We start from the raw sequence: 19,999 nt of genomic DNA on the forward strand, positions 1-19,999 counted from the left end.
CCCTTGTCCTATCACTGCAGTCCCTAAGGAAGAGTCCCTCCCCAGCATCCCTGTAGGCCCCCTTCAGATACTGGAAGGCTGCTCTGAGGTCTCCATGCAGCCTTCTCTTCTCCAGGCTGAACAGCCCCAACTTTCTCAGCCTGTCTTCATACAGGAGCTGCTCCAGCCCCTGATCATCCTCGTGGCCTCCTCTGGACTTGCTCCAACAGTTCCATGTCCTTTTTCTGTGTTGAGGACACCAGAACTGCACACAATGCTCCAAGTGAGGTCTCACAAGAGCAGAGTAGAGGGGCAGGATCACCTCCTTTGACCTGCTGGTCACGCTCCTTTTGATGCAGCCCAGAATACGGTTGGTTTCTGGGCTGTAAGCACACACTGCAGCTGGCTCATGTTCATTTTCTCATCGACCAACTTCCCCAAGTCCTTCTCTGCAGGGCTGCTCTGAATTTCCTTTTTGCCCAACCTGTAGCTGTGCCTGGGAAATACTGGGAAGGACACACAGATTAGGTTCTCTGAGTCATGAACTGAAATCTAACTTGGACCAACCATAAGTTAATCAGATGTAGATGGCATTCACATATGGTTTATTTATTCTGCGTGGAGCACTCCCCCTTAGCTGACCCATACAACTACAAACCTTCATGATGTGTGTTCAGCATTCATTAGAGGCAATGTGATGTAAAGGCATATGTAACCCTCTCCACTTCCTCTGTTCACATTTCTCATCTTCTTACTTTGCAAGATTTTTGGATCAGAAAGAGGATTTTAATTCATATTTGCACAGGATGTTATCCCAATCGAATTTCCTCTTTATCACTCCAGTCATGGGGAATAACAATAATAATAGACAGTAACACATAAATGAGTCATTTTTTTTACACTACACTATTCTTCTCCAGATCACCATGGAGGATATTTATCACTTGCTAAAATCTACACAATCTGCTTTTTCTACTTTACTGTGATGATTCTGCCATCTACCACAAACAGTAGTATCCTTACCTAAAATATCATGTATAAAATATGAAGCGTATAGGTTCACCTGACTTACAGCCCTGTCCTTTGTGTGTCCTTAGTGCACATCAGTGTTTTATTCTTTTACAGAAGTCCTAAAACATTTTTTATAAATTGCAATATAAAGAGCTTTGTACTCTAAAGACATCAAAAGCAAAGATGAGCCAATGACTTCACAGCTCTGCTGCAGTGCAGTCACAGCTCTCTGTGATAGATACACTAATACAATGCTCTACTCACATCCTATTACTCAATTCATTTTCAATTTCCTGAAAACAGATCTATACAGTAAGTAATAAACAATTCATTTATTAGCTAGAACTTGTGCAATGAACTGTTTTGAAGCCAGAAGGCTCACTGTTGAAAGGATAAACAGCTATGAGTACACAGCTCATGTATGTGCATGTGTGTTCAAACAGCTACATCCAACACGCATAAACATACACACTTTTTTTTTCCATGAATAATGCCAATTCCAAGCTGCTGAAAATGAGCAGTGCTTTCAAGAAAATAATTCCTATTGAGAGCAAAACTGTTTTTAAGGAAAATGTAACAACTGTTTTAATAATGTGTACTTGACTGTAAAATCGTAATGACATGATCCTGGTATGCGTAACTGTAATTACAAATAGCTCATTGCTGGGAATCTATGATTCTACTTCAATAGTCTTGTGATTGCCCCACAATAAAAATGGACAGACTATAATTTACAGTCATTTAGAGGCTCTTGATTCTATTTTTCTGCTTTTCAAGCACTGCAATTTGGGCAGGGCAGTTCAGGGCCTGTCAATATTTCAGTTTATTGTTAGCTTTGATTTCTCAAGGGCTTATATTTCAGTTACAGAAATTGACTGCAGAAATTGAGCACACAAAGCCTAAGTCAGAAAGGAAATAAACAGAGGCATACTGCTGGCACTGGTCCTGAAACAGGTCATGCAATTGGCTTACCGCATAGTATTCCAGATGAGTAAGGACAAGCTGGTAGATACTTTTAGTGGTTTTATTTTAAACAGAGGAGGAAAAGAAGGAAAAAATCTCTCCACAATATTTTCCTTTTGCTTCCCAGGCAGTTTAAAATTGTTGACATTTCTTTGAAAGGGACAGCTCAGAGGAAAGGGCCAGAGTTCATTAATATCTCGACTCAAACGAATGTTGGAAAACATGCTGAAATTCTTGAAACATGTCATTTGACAAGTTCAAAATGAAGAGTGGTTGGGTTTTTTTTTAGTTTAGTTTAGCCTGTCCCTAGCATAAAGAGCAACTCCCCCTCTCCTCCTACCAGGCCTGTCTTTCCTAAAAAGCCTGTATCCTTCCATTCCAACACTCCAGTCAAAGGAGCCATCCCACCATGTTTCTGTGATGCCTATTATATCATAGCCCCGTAGATGTGCCCACATCTCCAATTCCTCTTGTTTATTCCCCATGCTACAGGCGTTTGTACAGAGGCATCTGAGCTGAGCTCCAAATGAAGCCGGCTCATTGGCTGGAGCGGCTGGAATATCACTACATTGCTCAGAGTATTTATTATAGGTGCTGGCAACTGCCTGGGTGTGTTGGGATGGAATGATGCTCCCCTCCCCCTGCACATCTAGTTTAAAGCATCCTTGACCAGCCTGGCAAGCCTCCCAGCAAAGCTACTCTTCCCTTTCTCTATCAGAGCAGCTCCACCAGCCCCCAGTAGGCCTGGCCTACAAACGTGGGCCCATGTCCAAGACACCCAAACCCTTGACTATGACTCCACCCTTTTAACCATTTATTGACCTGTCCAATCCTCCTTGCCTTTGGAAGGGCCTCCCCTGTGTCCTGGAGAATTGACAAAAAGACTATCTGAGCTCCAGAACCCCTGACCACCTCTCCCAGAGCTCTGTAGTCCTTTATGTTCTCTAGGCCACTACTATCTCTATCCCCAGCACCCACATGTATCACTAGAAGCGAGTAATAGTCCATGGGACTTACTAGAGCAGGCAGCCTCTCAGCACCATCCCTGATCCGTGCCCCAGGTAGGCAACACACCTCCCTTGCGACCGGGTCAGGCGGACAGATGAGCGCTTCTGTCCCTTTCAAGGCCGAGTCCCCTACTGCTACAACCTGCTGCTTGTTCCTGGTGGCACCAGTAGAGCTCTTCTGTACCAGTGCACCAGCTGGGTGCTTCTGATGCAAGTGTATTTCCTCATCAGACCCCTGCAGGACAGCAAAGCGGCTCTGGGTGGGTACAGCACATTCAGGAGGAAGCCCCTTGCTGTTAACTGCCTCTTCCTCCTGTTTGTGTTGGTTTTGTTGTTACTAGTTCCCAGCTTCCCTCGTTAACGGCCTCCTTCTTTCCTCCATGAGCTTCAGGGGATGCTTGAGGCCCCTGCACAGCCTGGGCCTGCAGCAAGTCCTGCTCCCTCTCAGCTCCCCTCACACCTGCAGTCCGTTAATGGCGTCCACAGCTCAGCCCTGCAGCAGCAGGACCTGCCCCAGGGAGCACCGAGTGCAGCCCTGCCCATCGGGCCCCGTTCCCTGCCCAGCCCAGCGCAGGCGCTCTCTGCACCCCGAGCTCTGCCCTGCAGCCTCCCCTCTCCTCGGCTCTGTCCGGGTGCCTGCGCTGGGCACAGCCGGGGCAGCCAGGGCAGAGCTCCCAGAGCTGTGGCCATGAGGGCAGAGCTCCCAGAGCTGTGGCCATGAGGACAGAGCTCCCAGAGCTGTGGCCATGAGGGCAGAGCTCCCAGAGCAGCTGTGGCCATGAGGGGAGAGCTCCCAGAGCGGCTGTGGCCATGAGAGCAGAGCTCCCAGAGCTGTGGCCATGAGGACAGAGCTCCCAGAGCTGTGGCCATGAGGGCAGAGCTCCCAGAGCAGCTGTGGCCATGAGGGGAGAGCTCCCAGAGCAGCTGTGGCCATGAGGACAGAGCTCCCAGAGCAGCTGTGGCCATGAGGGGAGAGCTCCCAGAGCTGTGGCCATGAGGGGAGAGCTCCCAGAGCGGCTGTGGCCATGAGGACAGAGCTCCCAGAGCTGTGGCCATGAGGGCAGAGCTCCCAGAGCTGTGGCCATGAGGACAGAGCTCCCAGAGCAGCTGTGGCCATGAGGACAGAGCTCCCAGAGCTGTGGCCATGAGGTCAGTGCTCCCAGAGCTGTGGCCATGAGGGGAGAGCTCCCAGAGCGGCTGTGGCCATGAGGGCAGAGCTCCCAGAGCTGTGGCCATGAGGGCAGAGCTCCCAGAGCTGTGGCCATGAGGGCAGAGCTCCCAGAGCTGTGGCCATGAGGACAGAGCTCCCAGAGCAGCTGTGGCCATGAGGGCAGAGCTCCCAGAGCAGCTGTGGCCATGAGGACAGAGCTCCCAGAGCAGCTGTGGCCATGAGGGCAGAGCTCCCAGAGCAGCTGTGGCCATGAGGACAGAGCTCCCAGAGCTGTGGCCATGAGGACAGAGCTCCCAGAGCTGTGGCCATGAGGACAGAGCTCCCAGAGCAGCTGTGGCCATGAGGGCAGAGCTCCCAGAGCAGCTGTGGCCATGAGGACAGAGCTCCCAGAGCTGTGGCCATGAGGGCAGAGCTCCCAGAGCTGTGGCCATGAGGTCAGTGCTCCCAGAGCAGCTGTGGCCATGAGGGCAGAGCTCCCAGAGCTGTGGCCATGAGGACAGAGCTCCCAGAGCAGCTGTGGCCATGAGGACAGAGCTCCCAGAGCTGTGGCCATGAGGGCAGAGCTCCCAGAGCTGTGGCCATGAGGTCAGTGCTCCCAGAGCAGCTGTGGCCATGAGGGCAGAGCTCCCAGAGCTGTGGCCATGAGGGGAGAGCTCCCAGAGCTGTGGCCATGAGGGCAGAGCTCCCAGAGCAGCTGTGGCCATGAGGTCAGTGCTCCCAGAGCAGCTGTGGCCATGAGGGCAGAGCTCCCAGAGCTGTGGCCATGAGGGCAGAGCTCCCAGAGCTGTGGCCATGAGGGGAGAGCTCCCAGAGCTGTGGCCATGAGGGCAGAGCTCCCAGAGCAGCTGTGGCCATGAGGGCAGAGCTCCCAGAGCTGTGGCCATGAGGGGAGAGCTCCCAGAGCTGTGGCCATGACGGCAGAGCTCCCAGAGCAGCTGTGGCCATGAGGGGAGAGCTCCCAGAGCTGTGGCCATGAGGGCAGAGCTCCCAGAGCTGTGGCCATGAGGGCAGAGCTCCCAGAGCAGCTGTGGCCATGAGGGCAGAGCTCCCAGAGCTGTGGCCATGAGGGCAGAGCTCCCAGAGCAGCTGTGGCCATGAGGGCAGAGCTCCCAGAGCTGTGGCCATGAGGTCAGTGCTCCCAGAGCTGTGGCCATGAGGTCAGTGCTCCCCATCCCACTCACCTACAACCTGCCTGAACCCTCCCGTTTCCCCCCTGGTCTCTCGCTCTCCCTGTGCCGGTTTTCACCCCCCCAGGGCCGGTGCCTCCCTCCTGGCTCCCCCCGTGGTTCCCTGCTCACCTCAGCAGAGCTGCCGGCTCCTGGGCGAGGCCTGGGGAGGACTTGAGGCTCCCTGGGTGGGTGCTGCCGCTCTGAGCTGAGGCTCCTGGGCACTGAGCTCCCCCCGCTCTGGTGCTGAAGGCTTCTCTCGAGCTGCTCACCTCAGCAATAGGATGAGAAGCCGATTCAATCCCTTCTGTCCTGGTTAAAGGGACAAGGGCTGACTGCACATTCTGCTATGGCCTTCAATTACACAGTTGGGAACAAGCAAAGGAAAAACTATGGGATGCTGCTTCTCGAGGGGATAGCAGAGTTAATGACAGCTTGGTGTTTAATATATGAGGCGTTGAAGCGGGTGCATCGTCATACCGATGACCCTAATAGAGCGACAGCAGCTCCAGCCACTGCGGGTGCGCTGGCTTCCACTAAAGACTCTAGGCCTGACCCTCCCATGGAGCCTGTAGAGTCTGCACCACCCGCCAGCACTGCCTCTGTCCTTCCCGCATGGCAAAAGTTCTTGACAGAGACAGGGGACTATGATCCTGCTGCTCGCTGGGGCCTCTTCAATGCCAGCCACAGCTGAAGGAGAGCTGTTGAATTTAACCTTCCCTGTAGTTGTTTGCAGTCAGGCACCTGACACATGGGAGTCAATGTGCTGGGAGCTGCTAAAGGAGCTCAGAAAACCCACAATGCAATATGGCATTAGCGTCATCTTGTACAAGAAGCTGATTATAAACAGCCACGAAAGGCAAACTCATGACTCCTTTTGGTACATTGGCTCTGGCTGATGTAATGTTTACACTCCTGCAAAAGGAACTCTTCAAGGTGCATTGGCGAGAGGCTTGCGATGCCTCTGCCCTTGACCATGTGGCAGGAGCCTTCCACAGCTTATGGGGGAAGCAGCCATAACAACCCCACAACTGCAAGCCTACTGCGGGGCAGGGCTTGTGGGGAGGGCGCGTCCGTCGAGGCCGGCGTCACGCGCGGCAGCGCCCCCTGGCGGCGGGCGGACCCGCGGAGCGCCCCCTGCTGCACCGGGTGACACGGGGGGGGGGATGGAGGCCAGGAGGTCATCCGGGGTCATGGGGACAGGGCAGCTATGGAGGTCATGGAGGGTCATCAAGGTCATGGGGTCATTGGGGTCATGGGTATGATAGGGTCATGGGTGACATGGGGTCATCATTGGGGGTCATAGAGGATGGGGTTCATTGGGGCAATGGGGCTCTGGGGCTATATAGAGCCATGGGGCTGTGGAGCTATGGGGTTATGGGGCTATGTTGCTACAGTGCTGTGGGGCTATGGGGTTATGGGGCTATGGTGTTATAGTGCTGTGGGTCTATGAGGTTATGGGGCCATGGGATTATGGTGCTGTGGGGCTATGAGGTTATGGGGCTATGGAGTTATGGTGCTGTGGAGCTATGAGGTTATGGAGCCATAACCCTGAGCCAGAGCTCAGCCCCACTTCCCATGGCCTCTCCAGTTCCTCCTCCAGCAGCACAGGGCACAGGCTGGGAATGGGAACAGGGCACCCGCAGTGTGCGGGAGGCTCTGCCCAGCACAGGGCACAGGTGGCGCAAGGACCACAGCTGGAGCCGGGGGTGCCTCTGAACACATCCTGTTCTGTTCCCGGCCGGAGCCCCCTCCTGCCTGGAGCCCGTTCCCAGCTCCGGCCGCAGGCTCTAGTCAGGCACGTCCACGATGAGCGGTGTCAGGTACTCGGAGTGGCGGATGTCAAAGGTCACTCCCTGGGGCCGGCTCTGCAGAGGGGCACACGGTGAGGGGGGGTTCTGGTCTGTGACCCCCATGGCTGCCCCCGGGGGTCCCTGCTGACCTGCCGGGGGCTGTACGCGGCGGGGCCCGGTTTGGTGGTGGTGTCCCCCGGCGGCATGTTCCGCACCACCATGGAGAACCGCGGTGCCCGGTGCTTGTACACGTCCGTGTCCACCGTGTGGTACCGGCCTGGGCCTGGATTCTGCAGGCACAGCAGGGGAGCATGAGGTGGGTATCAGCACCGGCACTGCACCCAGAGCCTGCACCCAGAGCCTGCACCCAGCACCCTGACACCCAGCACCCTGAGATCCAGCACCCTGACACCCAGCACCCTGTGATCCAGCACCCTGACACCCAGCACCCTGACACCCAGCACCCTGACACCCAGCACCCTGTGATCCAGCACCCTGACCCCCCAGCACCCTGACACCCCAGTACCCTGTGATCCAGTACCCTGAGATCCAGCACCCTGACACCCAGCACCCTGACCCTCCACTACCCTGACCCCTGGTGCCCAGTACCCGGTGCCCTGACCCCCAGCACCATCACCCTCCCAGCACACTGACCCCTGGTACCCAGCCCCCTCACCCACCAGCCCCTCAGCATCCTGACCCCAGGACCTTGGTTCCCTGACTCCCTTTGACCCCCAGGTCCCATCCACCTGAGTCTCTGCCCCACCTTGCACAGGTCCTCATAGAAGGTGCCGACGGTGCTGCCCCCGACATGGAGTAGCTGGGGCTGAGGTCTTGCTCACAAGGTGTGGGCCCAGCATGGGGGGCAGGTGATAGGTAGAGGGGCCTGGGGACGGGGGTCAGTGGGTGACACCGCTCAGGAGGGAGGGACCAGCCCATCCCAGGCTGTGGGGAATATGGGGGGGGGGGTGTCCATCCCATCCTGGGGGGATTATGGGGTCCAGTTCAGGGATGAGGGGGGTCCCATCCCATGGGTGATGGTGGGGGGATCATCAGGGTCCCATCCCATGGGGAATCATATCCCATCCAATCTTGCCCTAGCCCATCCCATCCTATTGCATCCCATCCCATGGGGATCATGGGGGTCCAATCTTATCCCATCCCATAGGGAATCCCACCCCATCCATCCTATGGGGGATCATAGGAGCCCTATCCCATCCCTTCTGGGATCATGGGGGCCCCATCTCATCCTATGGGGGATTATGGGGACCCTGTCCCATCCCATCCATCCCATGGGGGATCATAGGAGCCCTATCCCATCCCATCCGGGATCATGGGGCCCCCATCCCATCCCATCCCATGGGGTAAGGATTGGCTCCCCCCCCTGCTGCGGGTCCCACTCTCACCTGGTGTCTGCTGCACGGCCCCGTGCCGGGTGCGGGGGCTCAGGGAGCAGGCGGGGGCCGTGGGGCTGCACCAAGTACCGGCCTGCGGGGGGGGGGGCTCAGCGCGGGGCCTCGGCACTGCCCGGCCGGGGGGGGGGGGGGGTGCGGGGCCGGGGGGGGCTCACCTGGGCCGGGGGTGCTGAAGGGCAGCGGGTCCCGGGGCCGGCCGCAGATGGAGGACGGGGGCTCCGGGAGCTGCCGCGGGCGGTGCTGCCCCAAGGCACCAGGTACACGGGGCCCGGGCCCTGCTGCTGCGGCCGCTCCGGGAGCGCGGGGCCGGCACGGGGCGTGCGCAAGGAAACCTGAGGGGGGGGCACGGGGGGGGCTGGGAGCCAAACACCGAAACACACAGACACCCCCGACAGCACAGACACCTGCAGCACAGACACCTGCAGCACAGACACCTGCAGCACCCCTGACAGCACAGACACCTGCAGCACCCCTGACAGCACAGACACCTGCAGCACAGACACCTGCAGCACAGACACCTGCAGCACAGACACCTGCAGCACCCCCGACAGCACAGACACCTGCAGCACAGACACCTGCAGCACAGACACCTGCAGCACCCCCCGACAGCACAGACACCTGCAGCACAGACACCTGCAGCACAGACACCTGCAGCACAGACACCTGCAGCACCCCCCGACAGCACAGACACCTGCAGCACAGACACCTGCAGCACAGACACCTGCAGCACAGACACCTGCAGCACCCCCCGACAGCACAGACACCTGCAGCACAGACACCTGCAGCACCCCCCACAGCACAGACACCTGCAGCACCCCCGACAGCACAAACACCTGCAGCACAGACACCTGCAGCACCCCCGACAGCACAGACACCTGCAGCACAGACACCTGCAGCACAGACACCTGCAGCACCCCCCGACAGCACAGACACCTGCAGCACCCCTGACAGCACAGACACCTGCAGCACAGACACCTGCAGCACCCCCCACAGCACAGACACCTGCAGCACCCCCGACAGCACAGACACCTGCAGCACAGACACCTGCAGCACCCCCCACAGCACAGACACCTGCAGCACCCCCGACAGCACAGACACCTGCAGCACAGACACCTGCAGCACAGACACCTGCAGCACCCCCGACAGCACAGACACCTGCAGCACAGACACCTGCAGCACCCCCGACAGCACAGACACCTGCAGCACCCCCGACAGCACAGACACCTGCAGCACCCCCCACAGCACAGACACCTGCAGCACCCCCCACAGCACAGACACCAGCTGCACCCCCGACAGCACAGACACCTGCAGCACAGACACCTGCAGCACCCCCGACAGCACAGACACCTGCAGCCCCCCCCACAGCACAGACATCTGCAGCACCCCTGACAGCACAGACACCTGCAGCACCCCCGACAGCACAGACACCTGCAGCACCCCTGACAGCACAGACACCTGCAGCACCCCCGACAGCACAGACACCTGCAGCCCCCCTGACAGCACAGACACCTGCAGCACCCCCGACAGCACAGACACCTGCAGCACCCCCTGACAGCACAGACACCTGCAGCACCCCCGACAGCACAGACACCTGCAGCCCCCCCCACAGCACAGACACCTGCAGCACCCCTGACAGCACAGACCCCCCACAGCCCCCCCCCGACAGCACAGACACCTGCAGCACCCCAGACAGCACAGACACCTGCAGCACCCCCGACAGCACAGACACCTGCAGCCCCCCTGACAGCACAGACACCTGCAGCACCCCCCGACAGCACAGACACCTGCAGCACCCCCGACAGCACAGACAACTGCAGCACCCCCGACAGCACAGACCCCCCACAGCCCCCCCCAACAGCACAGACCCCCCACAGCACCCCTGGACAGCACAGACCCCCCACAGCCCCCCCGGAGAGCACAGACCCCCCCCGCACCCCCCATCCCCACATCCCCTTCAGGCCCCCACTGCACTCACTGATGCTTGAGGGGAGCCCGTACTTGGGCCCGGGGCTGATGTAGAGGGCGGTGATGGGGCCCCGAGGGCAGTGGGGCCTCCAGCTGCACACCCAGGGGCTGTCCGACATGGGGGACACTGCTCAGTGAGCGCCTGCCTCAGCCACACCTGAGCCTGCGGGACAGGGGGTGCAGGACACGGCACCGGATCCTGTGGGACACTGCACTATATCCTGTGGGACACTGCACTGGATCCTGTAGGACACTGCACTGGATCCTGTGGGACACTGCACTATATCCTGTGGGACACTGCACTGGATCCTGTAGGACACTGCACTGGATCCTGTGGGACACTGCACTGGATCCTGTAGGACACTGCACTGGATCCTGTAGGACACTGCACTGGATCCTGTGGGACACGGCACCGGATCCTGTGGGACACGGCACTGGATCCTGCGGGACACGGCACTGGATCCTGTGGGACACGGCACTGGATCCTGTGGGACACGGCACTGGATCCTGCAGGAAGCAGCACTGGATCCTGTAGGACAAGGCACTGGATCCTGTGGGACACGGCACTGGATCCTGTGGGACACGGCACTGGATCCTGCGGGACAGGGCACTGGATCCTGCAGGAAGCAGCACTGGATCCTGTAGGACACAGCACTGGATCCTGTGGGACACGGCACTGGATCCTGCAGGAAGCAGCACTGGATCCTGTGGGACACTGCACTGGATCCTGCGGGACACGGCACTGGATCCTGCGGGACACTGCACTGGATCCTGTGGGACACTGCACTGGATCCTGCAGGAAGCAGCACTGGATCCTGTGGGACACTGCACTGGATCCTGAGGGACACTGCACTGGATCCTGCAGGAAGCAGCACTGGATCCTGCGGGACACGGCACTGGATCCTGTGGGACGCGGGACACAGAACCAGACCCTGCAGGACACAGGCGGCTCTCACAGGGAGGTGGCACAGGCACCATGTCACCGTGGTCACCATGGAGGAGTTCTGGAAATCTGCAGACCCTGGAATCCCCCTGCTCAGCACCCGGAGGGGACACCCAGGACCCCATGGATACAGCCCCCAGCACCCCATGGACACAGGCCCCAGGACACTGTGGATACAGCCCCCAGCACGCCATGGATGCACCCCAATAGCGGGGGTCCCCCATCCAGGGTGTAGGTCCCTGTGCAGCCCCTCACCCTGCACAGTCCAGCTCCAGCCTCTCTCCTCCCTCGGTTACTGGGACACCAGCACAACAAAACACTGGGCAGCATGGGGGAGGGTGAGGGGGTACAAGGACATGGGAGCATAGATGGAGACATACAAGGGTGTAGGATCATAGAATCATAGAATAGTTAGGATTGGAAAGGACCTCAAGATCATCCAGTTCCAACCCCCCTGCCATGGGCAGGGACACCTCACACTAAACCATAGCACCCAAGGCTTCATCCAACCTGGCCTTGAACACTGCCAGGGATGGAGCATTCACAACCTCCCTGGGCAACCCATTCCAGTACCTCAGCACCCTAACAGTAAAGAATTTCTTCCTGATCTCCAACCTGAACTTCCCCTGTTTAAGTTTCAACCTGTTATCCCTTGTCCTATCACTACAGTCCCTAATGAATAGTCCCTCCCCAGCATCCCTGTAGGCCCCCTTCAGATACTGGAAGGCTGCTATGAGGTCTCCACGCAGCCTTCTCTTCTCCAGGCTGAACAGCCCCAACTTTCTCAGCCTGTCTTCATCCAGGAGCTGCTCCAGCCCCTGATCATCCTCGTGGCCTCCTCTGGACTTGCTCCAACTGTTCCACGTCCTTTTTCTGTGTTGAGAACACCAGAACTGCACACAATGCTCCAAGTGAGGTCTCATGAGAGCAGAGTAGAGGGGCAGGATCACCTCCTTTGAACTGCTGTCACACTCCTTTTGATGCAGCCCAGGATACGGTTGGTTTCTGGGCTGTAAGCACACACTGAAGCTGGCTCATGTTCATTTTCTCATTGACCAACACCCCCAAGTCCTTCTCTGCAGGGCTGCTCTGAATCTCTTCTCTGCCCAACCTGTAGCTGTGCCTGGGATTGCTCCAATCCAAGTGTAGGACCTTGCACTTGACATGGTTAAACTCCATGAGGTTGGCATCAGCCCACCTCACAAGTGTGTCCAGGTCCCTCTGGATGGCATTCCTTCCCTCTGGTGGATCAGCCGAACCACACAGCTTGGTGTCATCGGCAAACTTGCTGAGGGCACACTCAATTCCACTGTCCATGTCAGCGACAAAGCTGTCCAACAAGACCGGTCCCAACACCGATCCCTGAGGAACACCACTCATTACTGCTCTCCATCTGGACACTGAGCCATTGACCACAACTCTTTGCGTGCACCCATCCAGCCAGTTCTTTACCCACCGAGTGCTCCACCTATCAAATTGATGTCTCTCCAATTTAGAGACAAGGATGTCGTGTGGGACAGTGTTGAACGCTTTGCACAAGTCCAGGTCGGTGACATCAACTGCTCTAACCCTGTCCATTCGTTCCGTAGCCCCATCATAGAAGGCCACCCTATTGGTCAGGCAGGATTTTCCCCTAGTGAAGCCCTTCTGGCTGTCACCAAGCACCTGGTTGTTTTTCATGTGCCCTAGCATGCCTTCCAAGAGAATCTGCTCCCAGATGTTGCCAGGCACAGAGGTGACACTGACTGCTCTGTAATTCCCTGGGTCATCCATTTTCCCCTTCTTGAAAATGGGGCTTGTATTTCCCTTTTTCCAGTCATTGGGAGCTTCACCTGACTGCCATGATTGTTCAAATATGATGGACAGTGGCTTAGCAGCTTCATTTGCCAGCTCCTTCAGGACCCACAGACGGATTTCATCAGGTCCCATGGACTTGTGCACGTTCAGGTTCTTAAGATGGTCTCGAACCAGATCCTCTCCTACAGTGGGCCTAAGGTCTTCATTCTCCACTTTTTACCTTTAAGGGGAACCGCCTGAAGTCTTAACCATGCCTTCCCAAAGAATCTTAGAGAATAACAGAATCATAGAACTGTTTGGATTGGAAAGGACCTAAAGATCATCTAGTTCCAACACCCTGCCACAGGCAGGGACACCTCACACAAGATCATGGTGCTCAAGGCCAGTCCAGCCTGGCCTTGAACACTGCCAGGGATGGAGCATTCACCACTGCTTTGGGCAACCTGTGCCAGTGCCTCACCACCCACACAGGGAACAATTTCTTCCTTCTAGCTAACCTGAACTTCCTCTGTTTCACTTTAAGCCCATCACCCCTTGTCCTATTGCTACCGGCCCTGATCAAGAGTCCCTCCCCAGCATCCTTGTAGGCCCCCTTCAGATACTGGAAGGCTGCTATGAGGTCTCCACGCAGCCTTCCCTTCTCCAGGCTGAACAGCCCCAACTTTCTCAGCCTGTCTTTGTACAGCAGCTCCTCCATCCCCCTTAGCATCCTCATGACCCTCCTCTGGATTTGCTCCAACAGCTCTACATCCTTCTGGTGAGGACACCAGAACTCTACCCAGTGCTCCAAGTGCGGGTCTCATGAGAGCAGAGTGGAGGAGCAGGATCACCTCCCTTGACCTCCTGGTCATGCTGGTGGTGATACAGCCCAGGACACAGGGGGTTTCTGGGCTCAAGCCCATGCTGAAGCCAGCTCATGTTCCGACCCCCAGGCCCTTCTCCTCGGGCTGCTCTGAATCACTTCTCCCTGCAGCCTGTAGCTGTGCTTGGGATTGCCCTGACCCAGGGGCAGGAGCTGCACTTGGCTCTGATGAACTTCAGGAGGTTGGTCACCTCTCCAGCATGTCCAGGTCCCTCTGGATGCCATCCCTTCCCTCCAGCACGCTGACTGCACCACACAGCTCGGTGTCGTCAGCAAACTTGCTGAGGGTGCTCGATCCCACTGTCTGTGTCACCGACAAAGATGTTGAACAGGGTCTGCCCCAACACCGACCCCTGAGAGACACCATTCCTCACTGGTCTCCAGTTGGACATAGAGCCACTGACCGCAGCTCTCTGCGTGCAGTCATCCAGCCAATTCCTTGTCCACCGGGTGTCCATCCAGCAAATTCACGTCTCTCCCATTCAGAGACAAGGACGTCGTGTGGGAGGATGTTAAATGACATTTATTTGCTCCAGAGAGCACGAACGTGGCAGGAAGGGCCGGGGGCAGCTGCTCACTTGCGGGGGGAGGGCAGGCCCCGGAGGTGGTAGATCCAGGAGCCCCCAGGGCAGGAGACCACCAGCCTGCTGGTGACAGGAGCCGGGCCGCCCGCGAAGGAGACGGTGATGGTGGTGCTGCTCTTGGCGCGCAGCACCTCGGGGGCCCTGACGGTGAAGCCCGGGTGCTTCACTGCGTATTGGAACGCCGTGGCCTTCCGGAAGACGTTCCTGAAGGAGATGGAGGTGGTGCCGCCGGCTGGGATGAGGAAGGGGCCCTGGGCTTCAGGGGGCAGCGCAAGGCCGATGAGTGGGATGCAGTACTGCCCGCCCAATGCAGAGCTGAGCTGCAGCGTGGCCTTGGCTTCGCCCAGGTGGCAGGGCTCAAAGGTCACTTCCACGCTCAGGTCCGAGCCCCCAGCACTGGCGGGTGCCGCACTGATGGATTTTGCCGTCTGGAAGTCAGCACAGTCGGTCTGTGCAGGGGAGACCAGAGACCATGGGGGGTGGGTCACAACAGCAGAGCCAGCACCTCGGGAAGAACACGATGGTCCCCTGGCCCTGGCCTGGCCCACCCACACCACACTCCTGGTGAGTGCCTGCGGGGAATGGGCACGAGAACTGTGCAAACGTGCCCAGCAGGGACAACCCTGCACCCAAGCCCCAAGATGCCCGACAACCAGACCTGGGCTGCAAGGGGGAAGCAAGCCCAGGCACCGTGGCGCCTGCAAAAGCAGCTCCAACCAGGGCAGCAGACATGGGCCTGCAAGGGAGGATAGTGCAGCTGGTGACAAGCCCACACCAGTGGGAAGACCCCTGGGCTCACATGGCCACCCTGGCTCTGCCACGCCAAGCCAGAGGCACTTGGAGCCCTTGGTGGAGAGGGCTGGTGCTGGCCAGAGGACCTGCCTCCCAGCCAGAGCCCCGGCAGCCGCGCTCACCTGTACGAGGTACTCGGTCTTCTGCTGGGCAAAATGCCGTATTTTGGTGGTGATGGTCTGACGGGAGCCCAGCCTGGTGCGGAAATACACGGGCTTCTCTGGCCTGCTCCAGGTGGCTTTCAGCTGCAGGGTGTAAAACAGAGAGCCCAAGTCGCTGCTCTGGAGCACCAGCTGCCCGCTGCTCTCACCCGTTTGCAGGGGCTGATACTCCAAGACAAGATCCGCCTGGGAGGAAGGAAGGAAAAAGCCACTTTGTCAGGCAGAGGCAGGGAACATGGCTCCCCACATGGCTCCTTTCAGGCATCACCCTTCAAGAGCATCCCCTGCAGCCAGGAGTAGGGAGAGCAGAGGGAGCCGGAGGAGCTTTGCCCCTACCTTCGACTGTGCAGGGACAGTAAAGTGCTGGGGAACGCTGACGTCGGGCACTTTGCAGTTGATGTCAAACGTCACCGGGACAGGCAGAGGGTTGTCCACCTTGACGCTGGAGGACACTCTCTGCCGAACAGCGGTGCTCATTTGAACAGTGCCCATGGGTCCTGAAGCCACCACCTTGAAAGTCACCATGTGGAACAAGTACTCTCCGGTTGTCTCATTGAGGAAGGTCACCTAAATCAGACAGAAAGGGAAGGGCTGCTTATTCCACACATGAAAACAGACCCAAAACAGCCCACTGAGCTCAGCGCCCTGCTTCCAGGAATGGCTGTGAGCACCCACTGCGGAAGAGCACAAGACCACAGAAAGCACGTGCGGTATTTCATAGGACCTGTGCACGTGGAGGTATGAAGAGGCGTGTAGCTTCTCGGTGAGCCAACAGCTCCTTGAAGGGCCCTGCAGACCAGTGTCCTCACTTACCTTTGCCCTGAAGACTCCTTCTTTGTAGGAGAGGAAGGTGAGCTGGTAGTCCTTCTTCGCAGAGCTTGGCACGTCCATGTAGGAACACCCCTGCAGCACAGAACTGCTTTCCAGGTTCTCTGGTTTGAGCATGTCAATAACCACCAGGAACCTGTGGGTGAGAAGGACGCAGTGAAGGTCAACACGAAGGACTCCCATAGGATACCCATTGTGTGGGGGTACAATACAGCCCTCAGTGCCTCAGGCACAGGGCACCAGCTCTCATCCCCCTTGGAGGAAAGCCCTCCAGGGTGCCTCTGCACAGGCAGAACGTGGGTATGGCCAGACACGGCCAAGGAGAGGGACAAGCTTTCAGGAAGGAGCTTCCAGGCACTTCCAGACTTCCTGGGCTGGACTCACCTCTGTGGTCTGTGCAGCCAGTTGGACACAGGGATGAGCTCCGTGTGGCACTTCCTGCATGGAACCTGCCGGGAAATGGCCCCTGAACACCTGGGGGCTTCAGCAGTTCCTTCCAGGTGGTAGCGTAAGCCTGTCCCGTCCGGCAGGGGGAAGAAGATGGAGCCCTACAGACAACGAATAGGACAAGTCGGCTCTGGAGCACCCCTGGCCAGCCCCATGCCTCAGGCTCTCACTGCAGCAACTTCCAGCACGCCCAGCTGGCAGAGCTCTGCCTGCAGCCCTGTCCCGTGCAGGAGGAGGCACCAGCATCGCACCTGCTCAGAGCTGGTTGTGAGTGGGTGCATGGCCCACAGCACATGGCACAGCTACAGGACACAGAGGCAGCATCTCTGGGCAAAGCAAGGAGACACGGGCCCTGCAGCAGAGCTGCTCTGCACATCCCAACACTCCCTTACTGGACACACTCACCTGGGCACATCCCTGCCAGCCTGTGCTCATGCAGGGACAGCCCTGGGCAGGGGGTGCCCGTCCCTCATGAGCTCCATTGCCTCAGTCCTGCTGGCCTTAGCCCCAATGGCACTGCCATGACAGCAGCCTCTAAGCTGGCACAACAGGGGCCCACCAGCCGTGGGCCATGGAAAGCTCATATCCATGATCATTCTGGGTGCCCATGGATCCCAGACACCTGCCTCTGCCATCTCCTCTGCCTCCACAGCAGCTGAAAGCTGCAAGACTCCTCACGCAGGCTCTACATTAAAGACATGCTGAGCACGTGCAACCCTAAGGGCACAGATCTGCTGAGCACCCTGGAGATGGAGACCAGAAATCTCTGACCTCATTTCTGGCCTACTGTAAGGTCAGCTGGAGCGGGACAAGGACCCGGCAGCTCCAGCACCCCAGAGCCCTTCTGAACTGACCCCTTGTGGCACAGAAAACATTGCAGGGGGCCAGTCACCCCCATGTGCCCAGCCTGAGACCTGCAGGAAGGGCTCCTCCCACAGCTCCTGCATGACTGTCAAGAGATCTCTCTCGTTTCCCACTTGCCTGTTCACGGCCAGGAGGGCACTGAGAAACTGCAGGGCAGCTTTGCCCTTCTTGCTCCCTGCAAGCTGCACAAGGACAGGCACAAGTGGTTGTGCCCAGGGCTCGGAGAGCCTGTGCAGCCGTGCGCTGAGCGTGGGGGTCTCTGAGCCCCCTGGGCTGCCACAAGCAGCCACCAGGAGCTGCGCAGAACAAACTTCATTTCTTGGCCTTCAGAAAGCCTGGCTCTTTAGGTCAGCTGCTCCAACACGTTTGGTGTCAGGCCCGAGTTCCCATCTGCCCTTTGCCCGTGCCTGGCCCCCAGCCACCACAAAACCCAGCTTCCAACAGAGGACACAGGACACCTTCAGCTTGGACAGGACCTCTGAAGGTCATCTCGGCCAACCTCCTGCCCAAAGCAGGGTGAGCTACAAGGGTCATGCCACGAGGGTCAGCACACGCTGGCACAGCTCACGTACCTGGTGCTTCTTGTTCTCAGAGCTCATGGTTAGGGGTCTGTAGGTGACCTGGTAGACCTTTTCTTTTTGCCTGGCCTCCAGATGGATAAATTCAGGCCCTTTCCAGTATTTCCCCTCAATGATGGGCTGCAGGGTCCAGGCCTCGCTGCTCGGGTTGGACAGGAGGATGGTCTGGCTCTGCCTCTCACGCACATTGCAGCTGAAAGTCAGCGTCTGTAACAGAGGAGCACAGAGGCTGCTGGGTCGTACCCACAACCCTTCCCACTCTTCTCACGCTGGCTCTGCACCAGGACCTGGAGCACAGGGAGCAGCTTTTCCTTGTCACATGCAAAAATTACGCTTTGGCCATAGCTTTTGGAGTAAATCAAGCTGGTTGCTCTTGAAGAAGGGAGCAGAACAAGCCTTTTGCATGCTGGGTGAAAGGAAACGGGGAGTCCTGAAAGGAAACTCCTGTGCAAGGACAAGATCTGCAGCCACACAGCCCCTTCCTTCGTGGGCAGGAGGAAGAGGAGCTCCACGCTCTCTTTGGGAGCAAGAGCCAACAGCTCCCAGGCTGCCCCATCCCAGGGACTGGATGCAGATGCCTTGCCCCTTCCTACTGCTGAATGCCCTCCCCTGGCCCAGCAGGGGGGAGAAGTGTGGCTGCAGGTGCAGTGCTGGGATACAGTGAGGTGGCTCTGTGAGGAGGGTCTCAGAAGAGCCTGGCAGGGTGATCTCATGGCATGGGTGCTGCAGTGCAGAGCCAGGACAGCTGAGCTGCTCACTGGAGGAGCAGCACCTTGAACAGGGGAGAAAGGCAATGACAGGGCTCAGGAATTCTGGCAATCCTGCCCAGCAATTTCTCTCTGGGATACCCCAGCACCAGCGAGTCTGTGCTCACAAGTGTCCTTCAGTTCCTGCCCTGGGAGAGATGTGGTGCAGATGCTGGGGTCCAGGGGCCCATCCTGTCCCTGCTGCGTTACCTCTTTGGGGCCAGGGGCCTCCACGCAGGATCCTGCCAGCGTAAGCCGCAGAGCCTCACTGCCCTGGATGAAGCACCGCAGCCCCTCGTACTGGACAGCCTGGCTCAGCTTCGAGGGGCGGAAGGTCACAACCAAGGGGACATCCATCCCTGGGCTGATGTAACCCTTTGTGGGGCTGATGGAAAAGTCTGGCTTGAAGCTCTCCACGTCCCACATAAACCTTGCCGAGGAAAGCACAAGGACAGGAAAGAAGGATTAGCCACGGGGAGCTGTGAAGGCAGTGTAAGCCTCAGTGTGAGGCTCCAAGTCTCTTGTGGGCTTTCCCACCACATCTCAGGCCTGACCCTGAGCCACCTGGCAATAAGGCTTCAGGCTGGGCAGGACCTACTGCTTTACCTGACTCTCATGTCGCCCGCGTTCCGCATGATGACGCGCCGGCACGTGTAGCTCTGCTGCACCACGGCTCCAAAGCTGAGCTGGTCCTGGTCCAGGCTCACGAGGCTGCCCTGGCAGGAGCCCCGCACCACACAGAGGGAGCGCACCAGCCCGCGGCACTCCAGCAGCACTTCCCCGCTGAACGGCTGCATGCGGCGCTTCGGGGAGAAGGTCACCTCCACTTTGCAGGTGTCTCCTCTGCCCTTCAGCTTTAGATCCTTGCTGGGCTTCAAGCACAGAACCTACCCGAAGAAACGAGTGGAGACTATTTCATCTGGCAAG

General features: G+C 58.0%; 2 protein-coding genes across 2 annotated transcripts; both read right to left on the reverse strand.

The window, feature by feature from the left end:
* Positions 1–7,087: 7,087 nt before the first annotated feature.
* Positions 7,088–10,589, reverse strand: LOC117438671 (outer dense fiber protein 3-like). The gene is made up of 6 exons (XM_034074112.1): positions 10,481–10,589; positions 8,661–8,837; positions 8,497–8,578; positions 7,857–7,890; positions 7,240–7,380; positions 7,088–7,165 (listed from the first exon to the last, which is right to left on the reverse strand). Exons 1-6 carry the CDS (start codon positions 10,587–10,589, stop codon positions 7,088–7,090), a joined length of 621 nt encoding a protein of 206 aa, XP_033930003.1.
* Positions 10,590–14,646: 4,057 nt separating this feature from the next.
* Positions 14,647–18,506, reverse strand: LOC117438672 (hydrocephalus-inducing protein-like). The gene is made up of 7 exons (XM_034074113.1): positions 18,321–18,506; positions 16,822–16,985; positions 16,423–16,573; positions 15,946–16,176; positions 15,571–15,795; positions 14,954–15,105; positions 14,647–14,860 (listed from the first exon to the last, which is right to left on the reverse strand). Exons 1-7 carry the CDS (start codon positions 18,345–18,347, stop codon positions 14,647–14,649), a joined length of 1,164 nt encoding a protein of 387 aa, XP_033930004.1. The 5' UTR covers positions 18,348–18,506.
* Positions 18,507–19,999: the final 1,493 nt, after the last annotated feature.

This window comes from Melopsittacus undulatus, unplaced genomic scaffold (genome assembly GCF_012275295.1).
Source record: "Melopsittacus undulatus isolate bMelUnd1 unplaced genomic scaffold, bMelUnd1.mat.Z mat_scaffold_55_arrow_ctg1, whole genome shotgun sequence".
NCBI classification, from domain to species: Eukaryota; Metazoa; Chordata; class Aves; order Psittaciformes; family Psittaculidae; genus Melopsittacus; species Melopsittacus undulatus.

Coding starts and splice junctions, on each gene's coding strand:
- LOC117438671 (XM_034074112.1), bottom strand. CDS start 10,589: ATGTCGGACAGCCCCTGGGTGTGCAGCTGGAGGCCCCACTGCCCTCGG. Junction 7,891..8,496: donor GGCCGTGCAGCAGACACCAG/GTGAGAGTGGGA, acceptor TGTCGGGGGCAG/CACCGTCGGCACCTTCTATG. Junction 7,381..7,856: donor TCTATGAGGACCTGTGCAAG/GTGGGGCAGAGA, acceptor CTGTGCCTGCAG/AATCCAGGCCCAGGCCGGTA.
- LOC117438672 (XM_034074113.1), bottom strand. CDS start 18,347: ATGAGCTCTGAGAACAAGAAGCACCAG. Junction 16,177..16,422: donor AAGGAGTCTTCAGGGCAAAG/GTAAGTGAGGAC, acceptor TGTCTGATTTAG/GTGACCTTCCTCAATGAGAC. Junction 14,861..14,953: donor AGCTCTGCATTGGGCGGGCA/GTACTGCATCCC, acceptor CATCTCCTTCAG/GAACGTCTTCCGGAAGGCCA.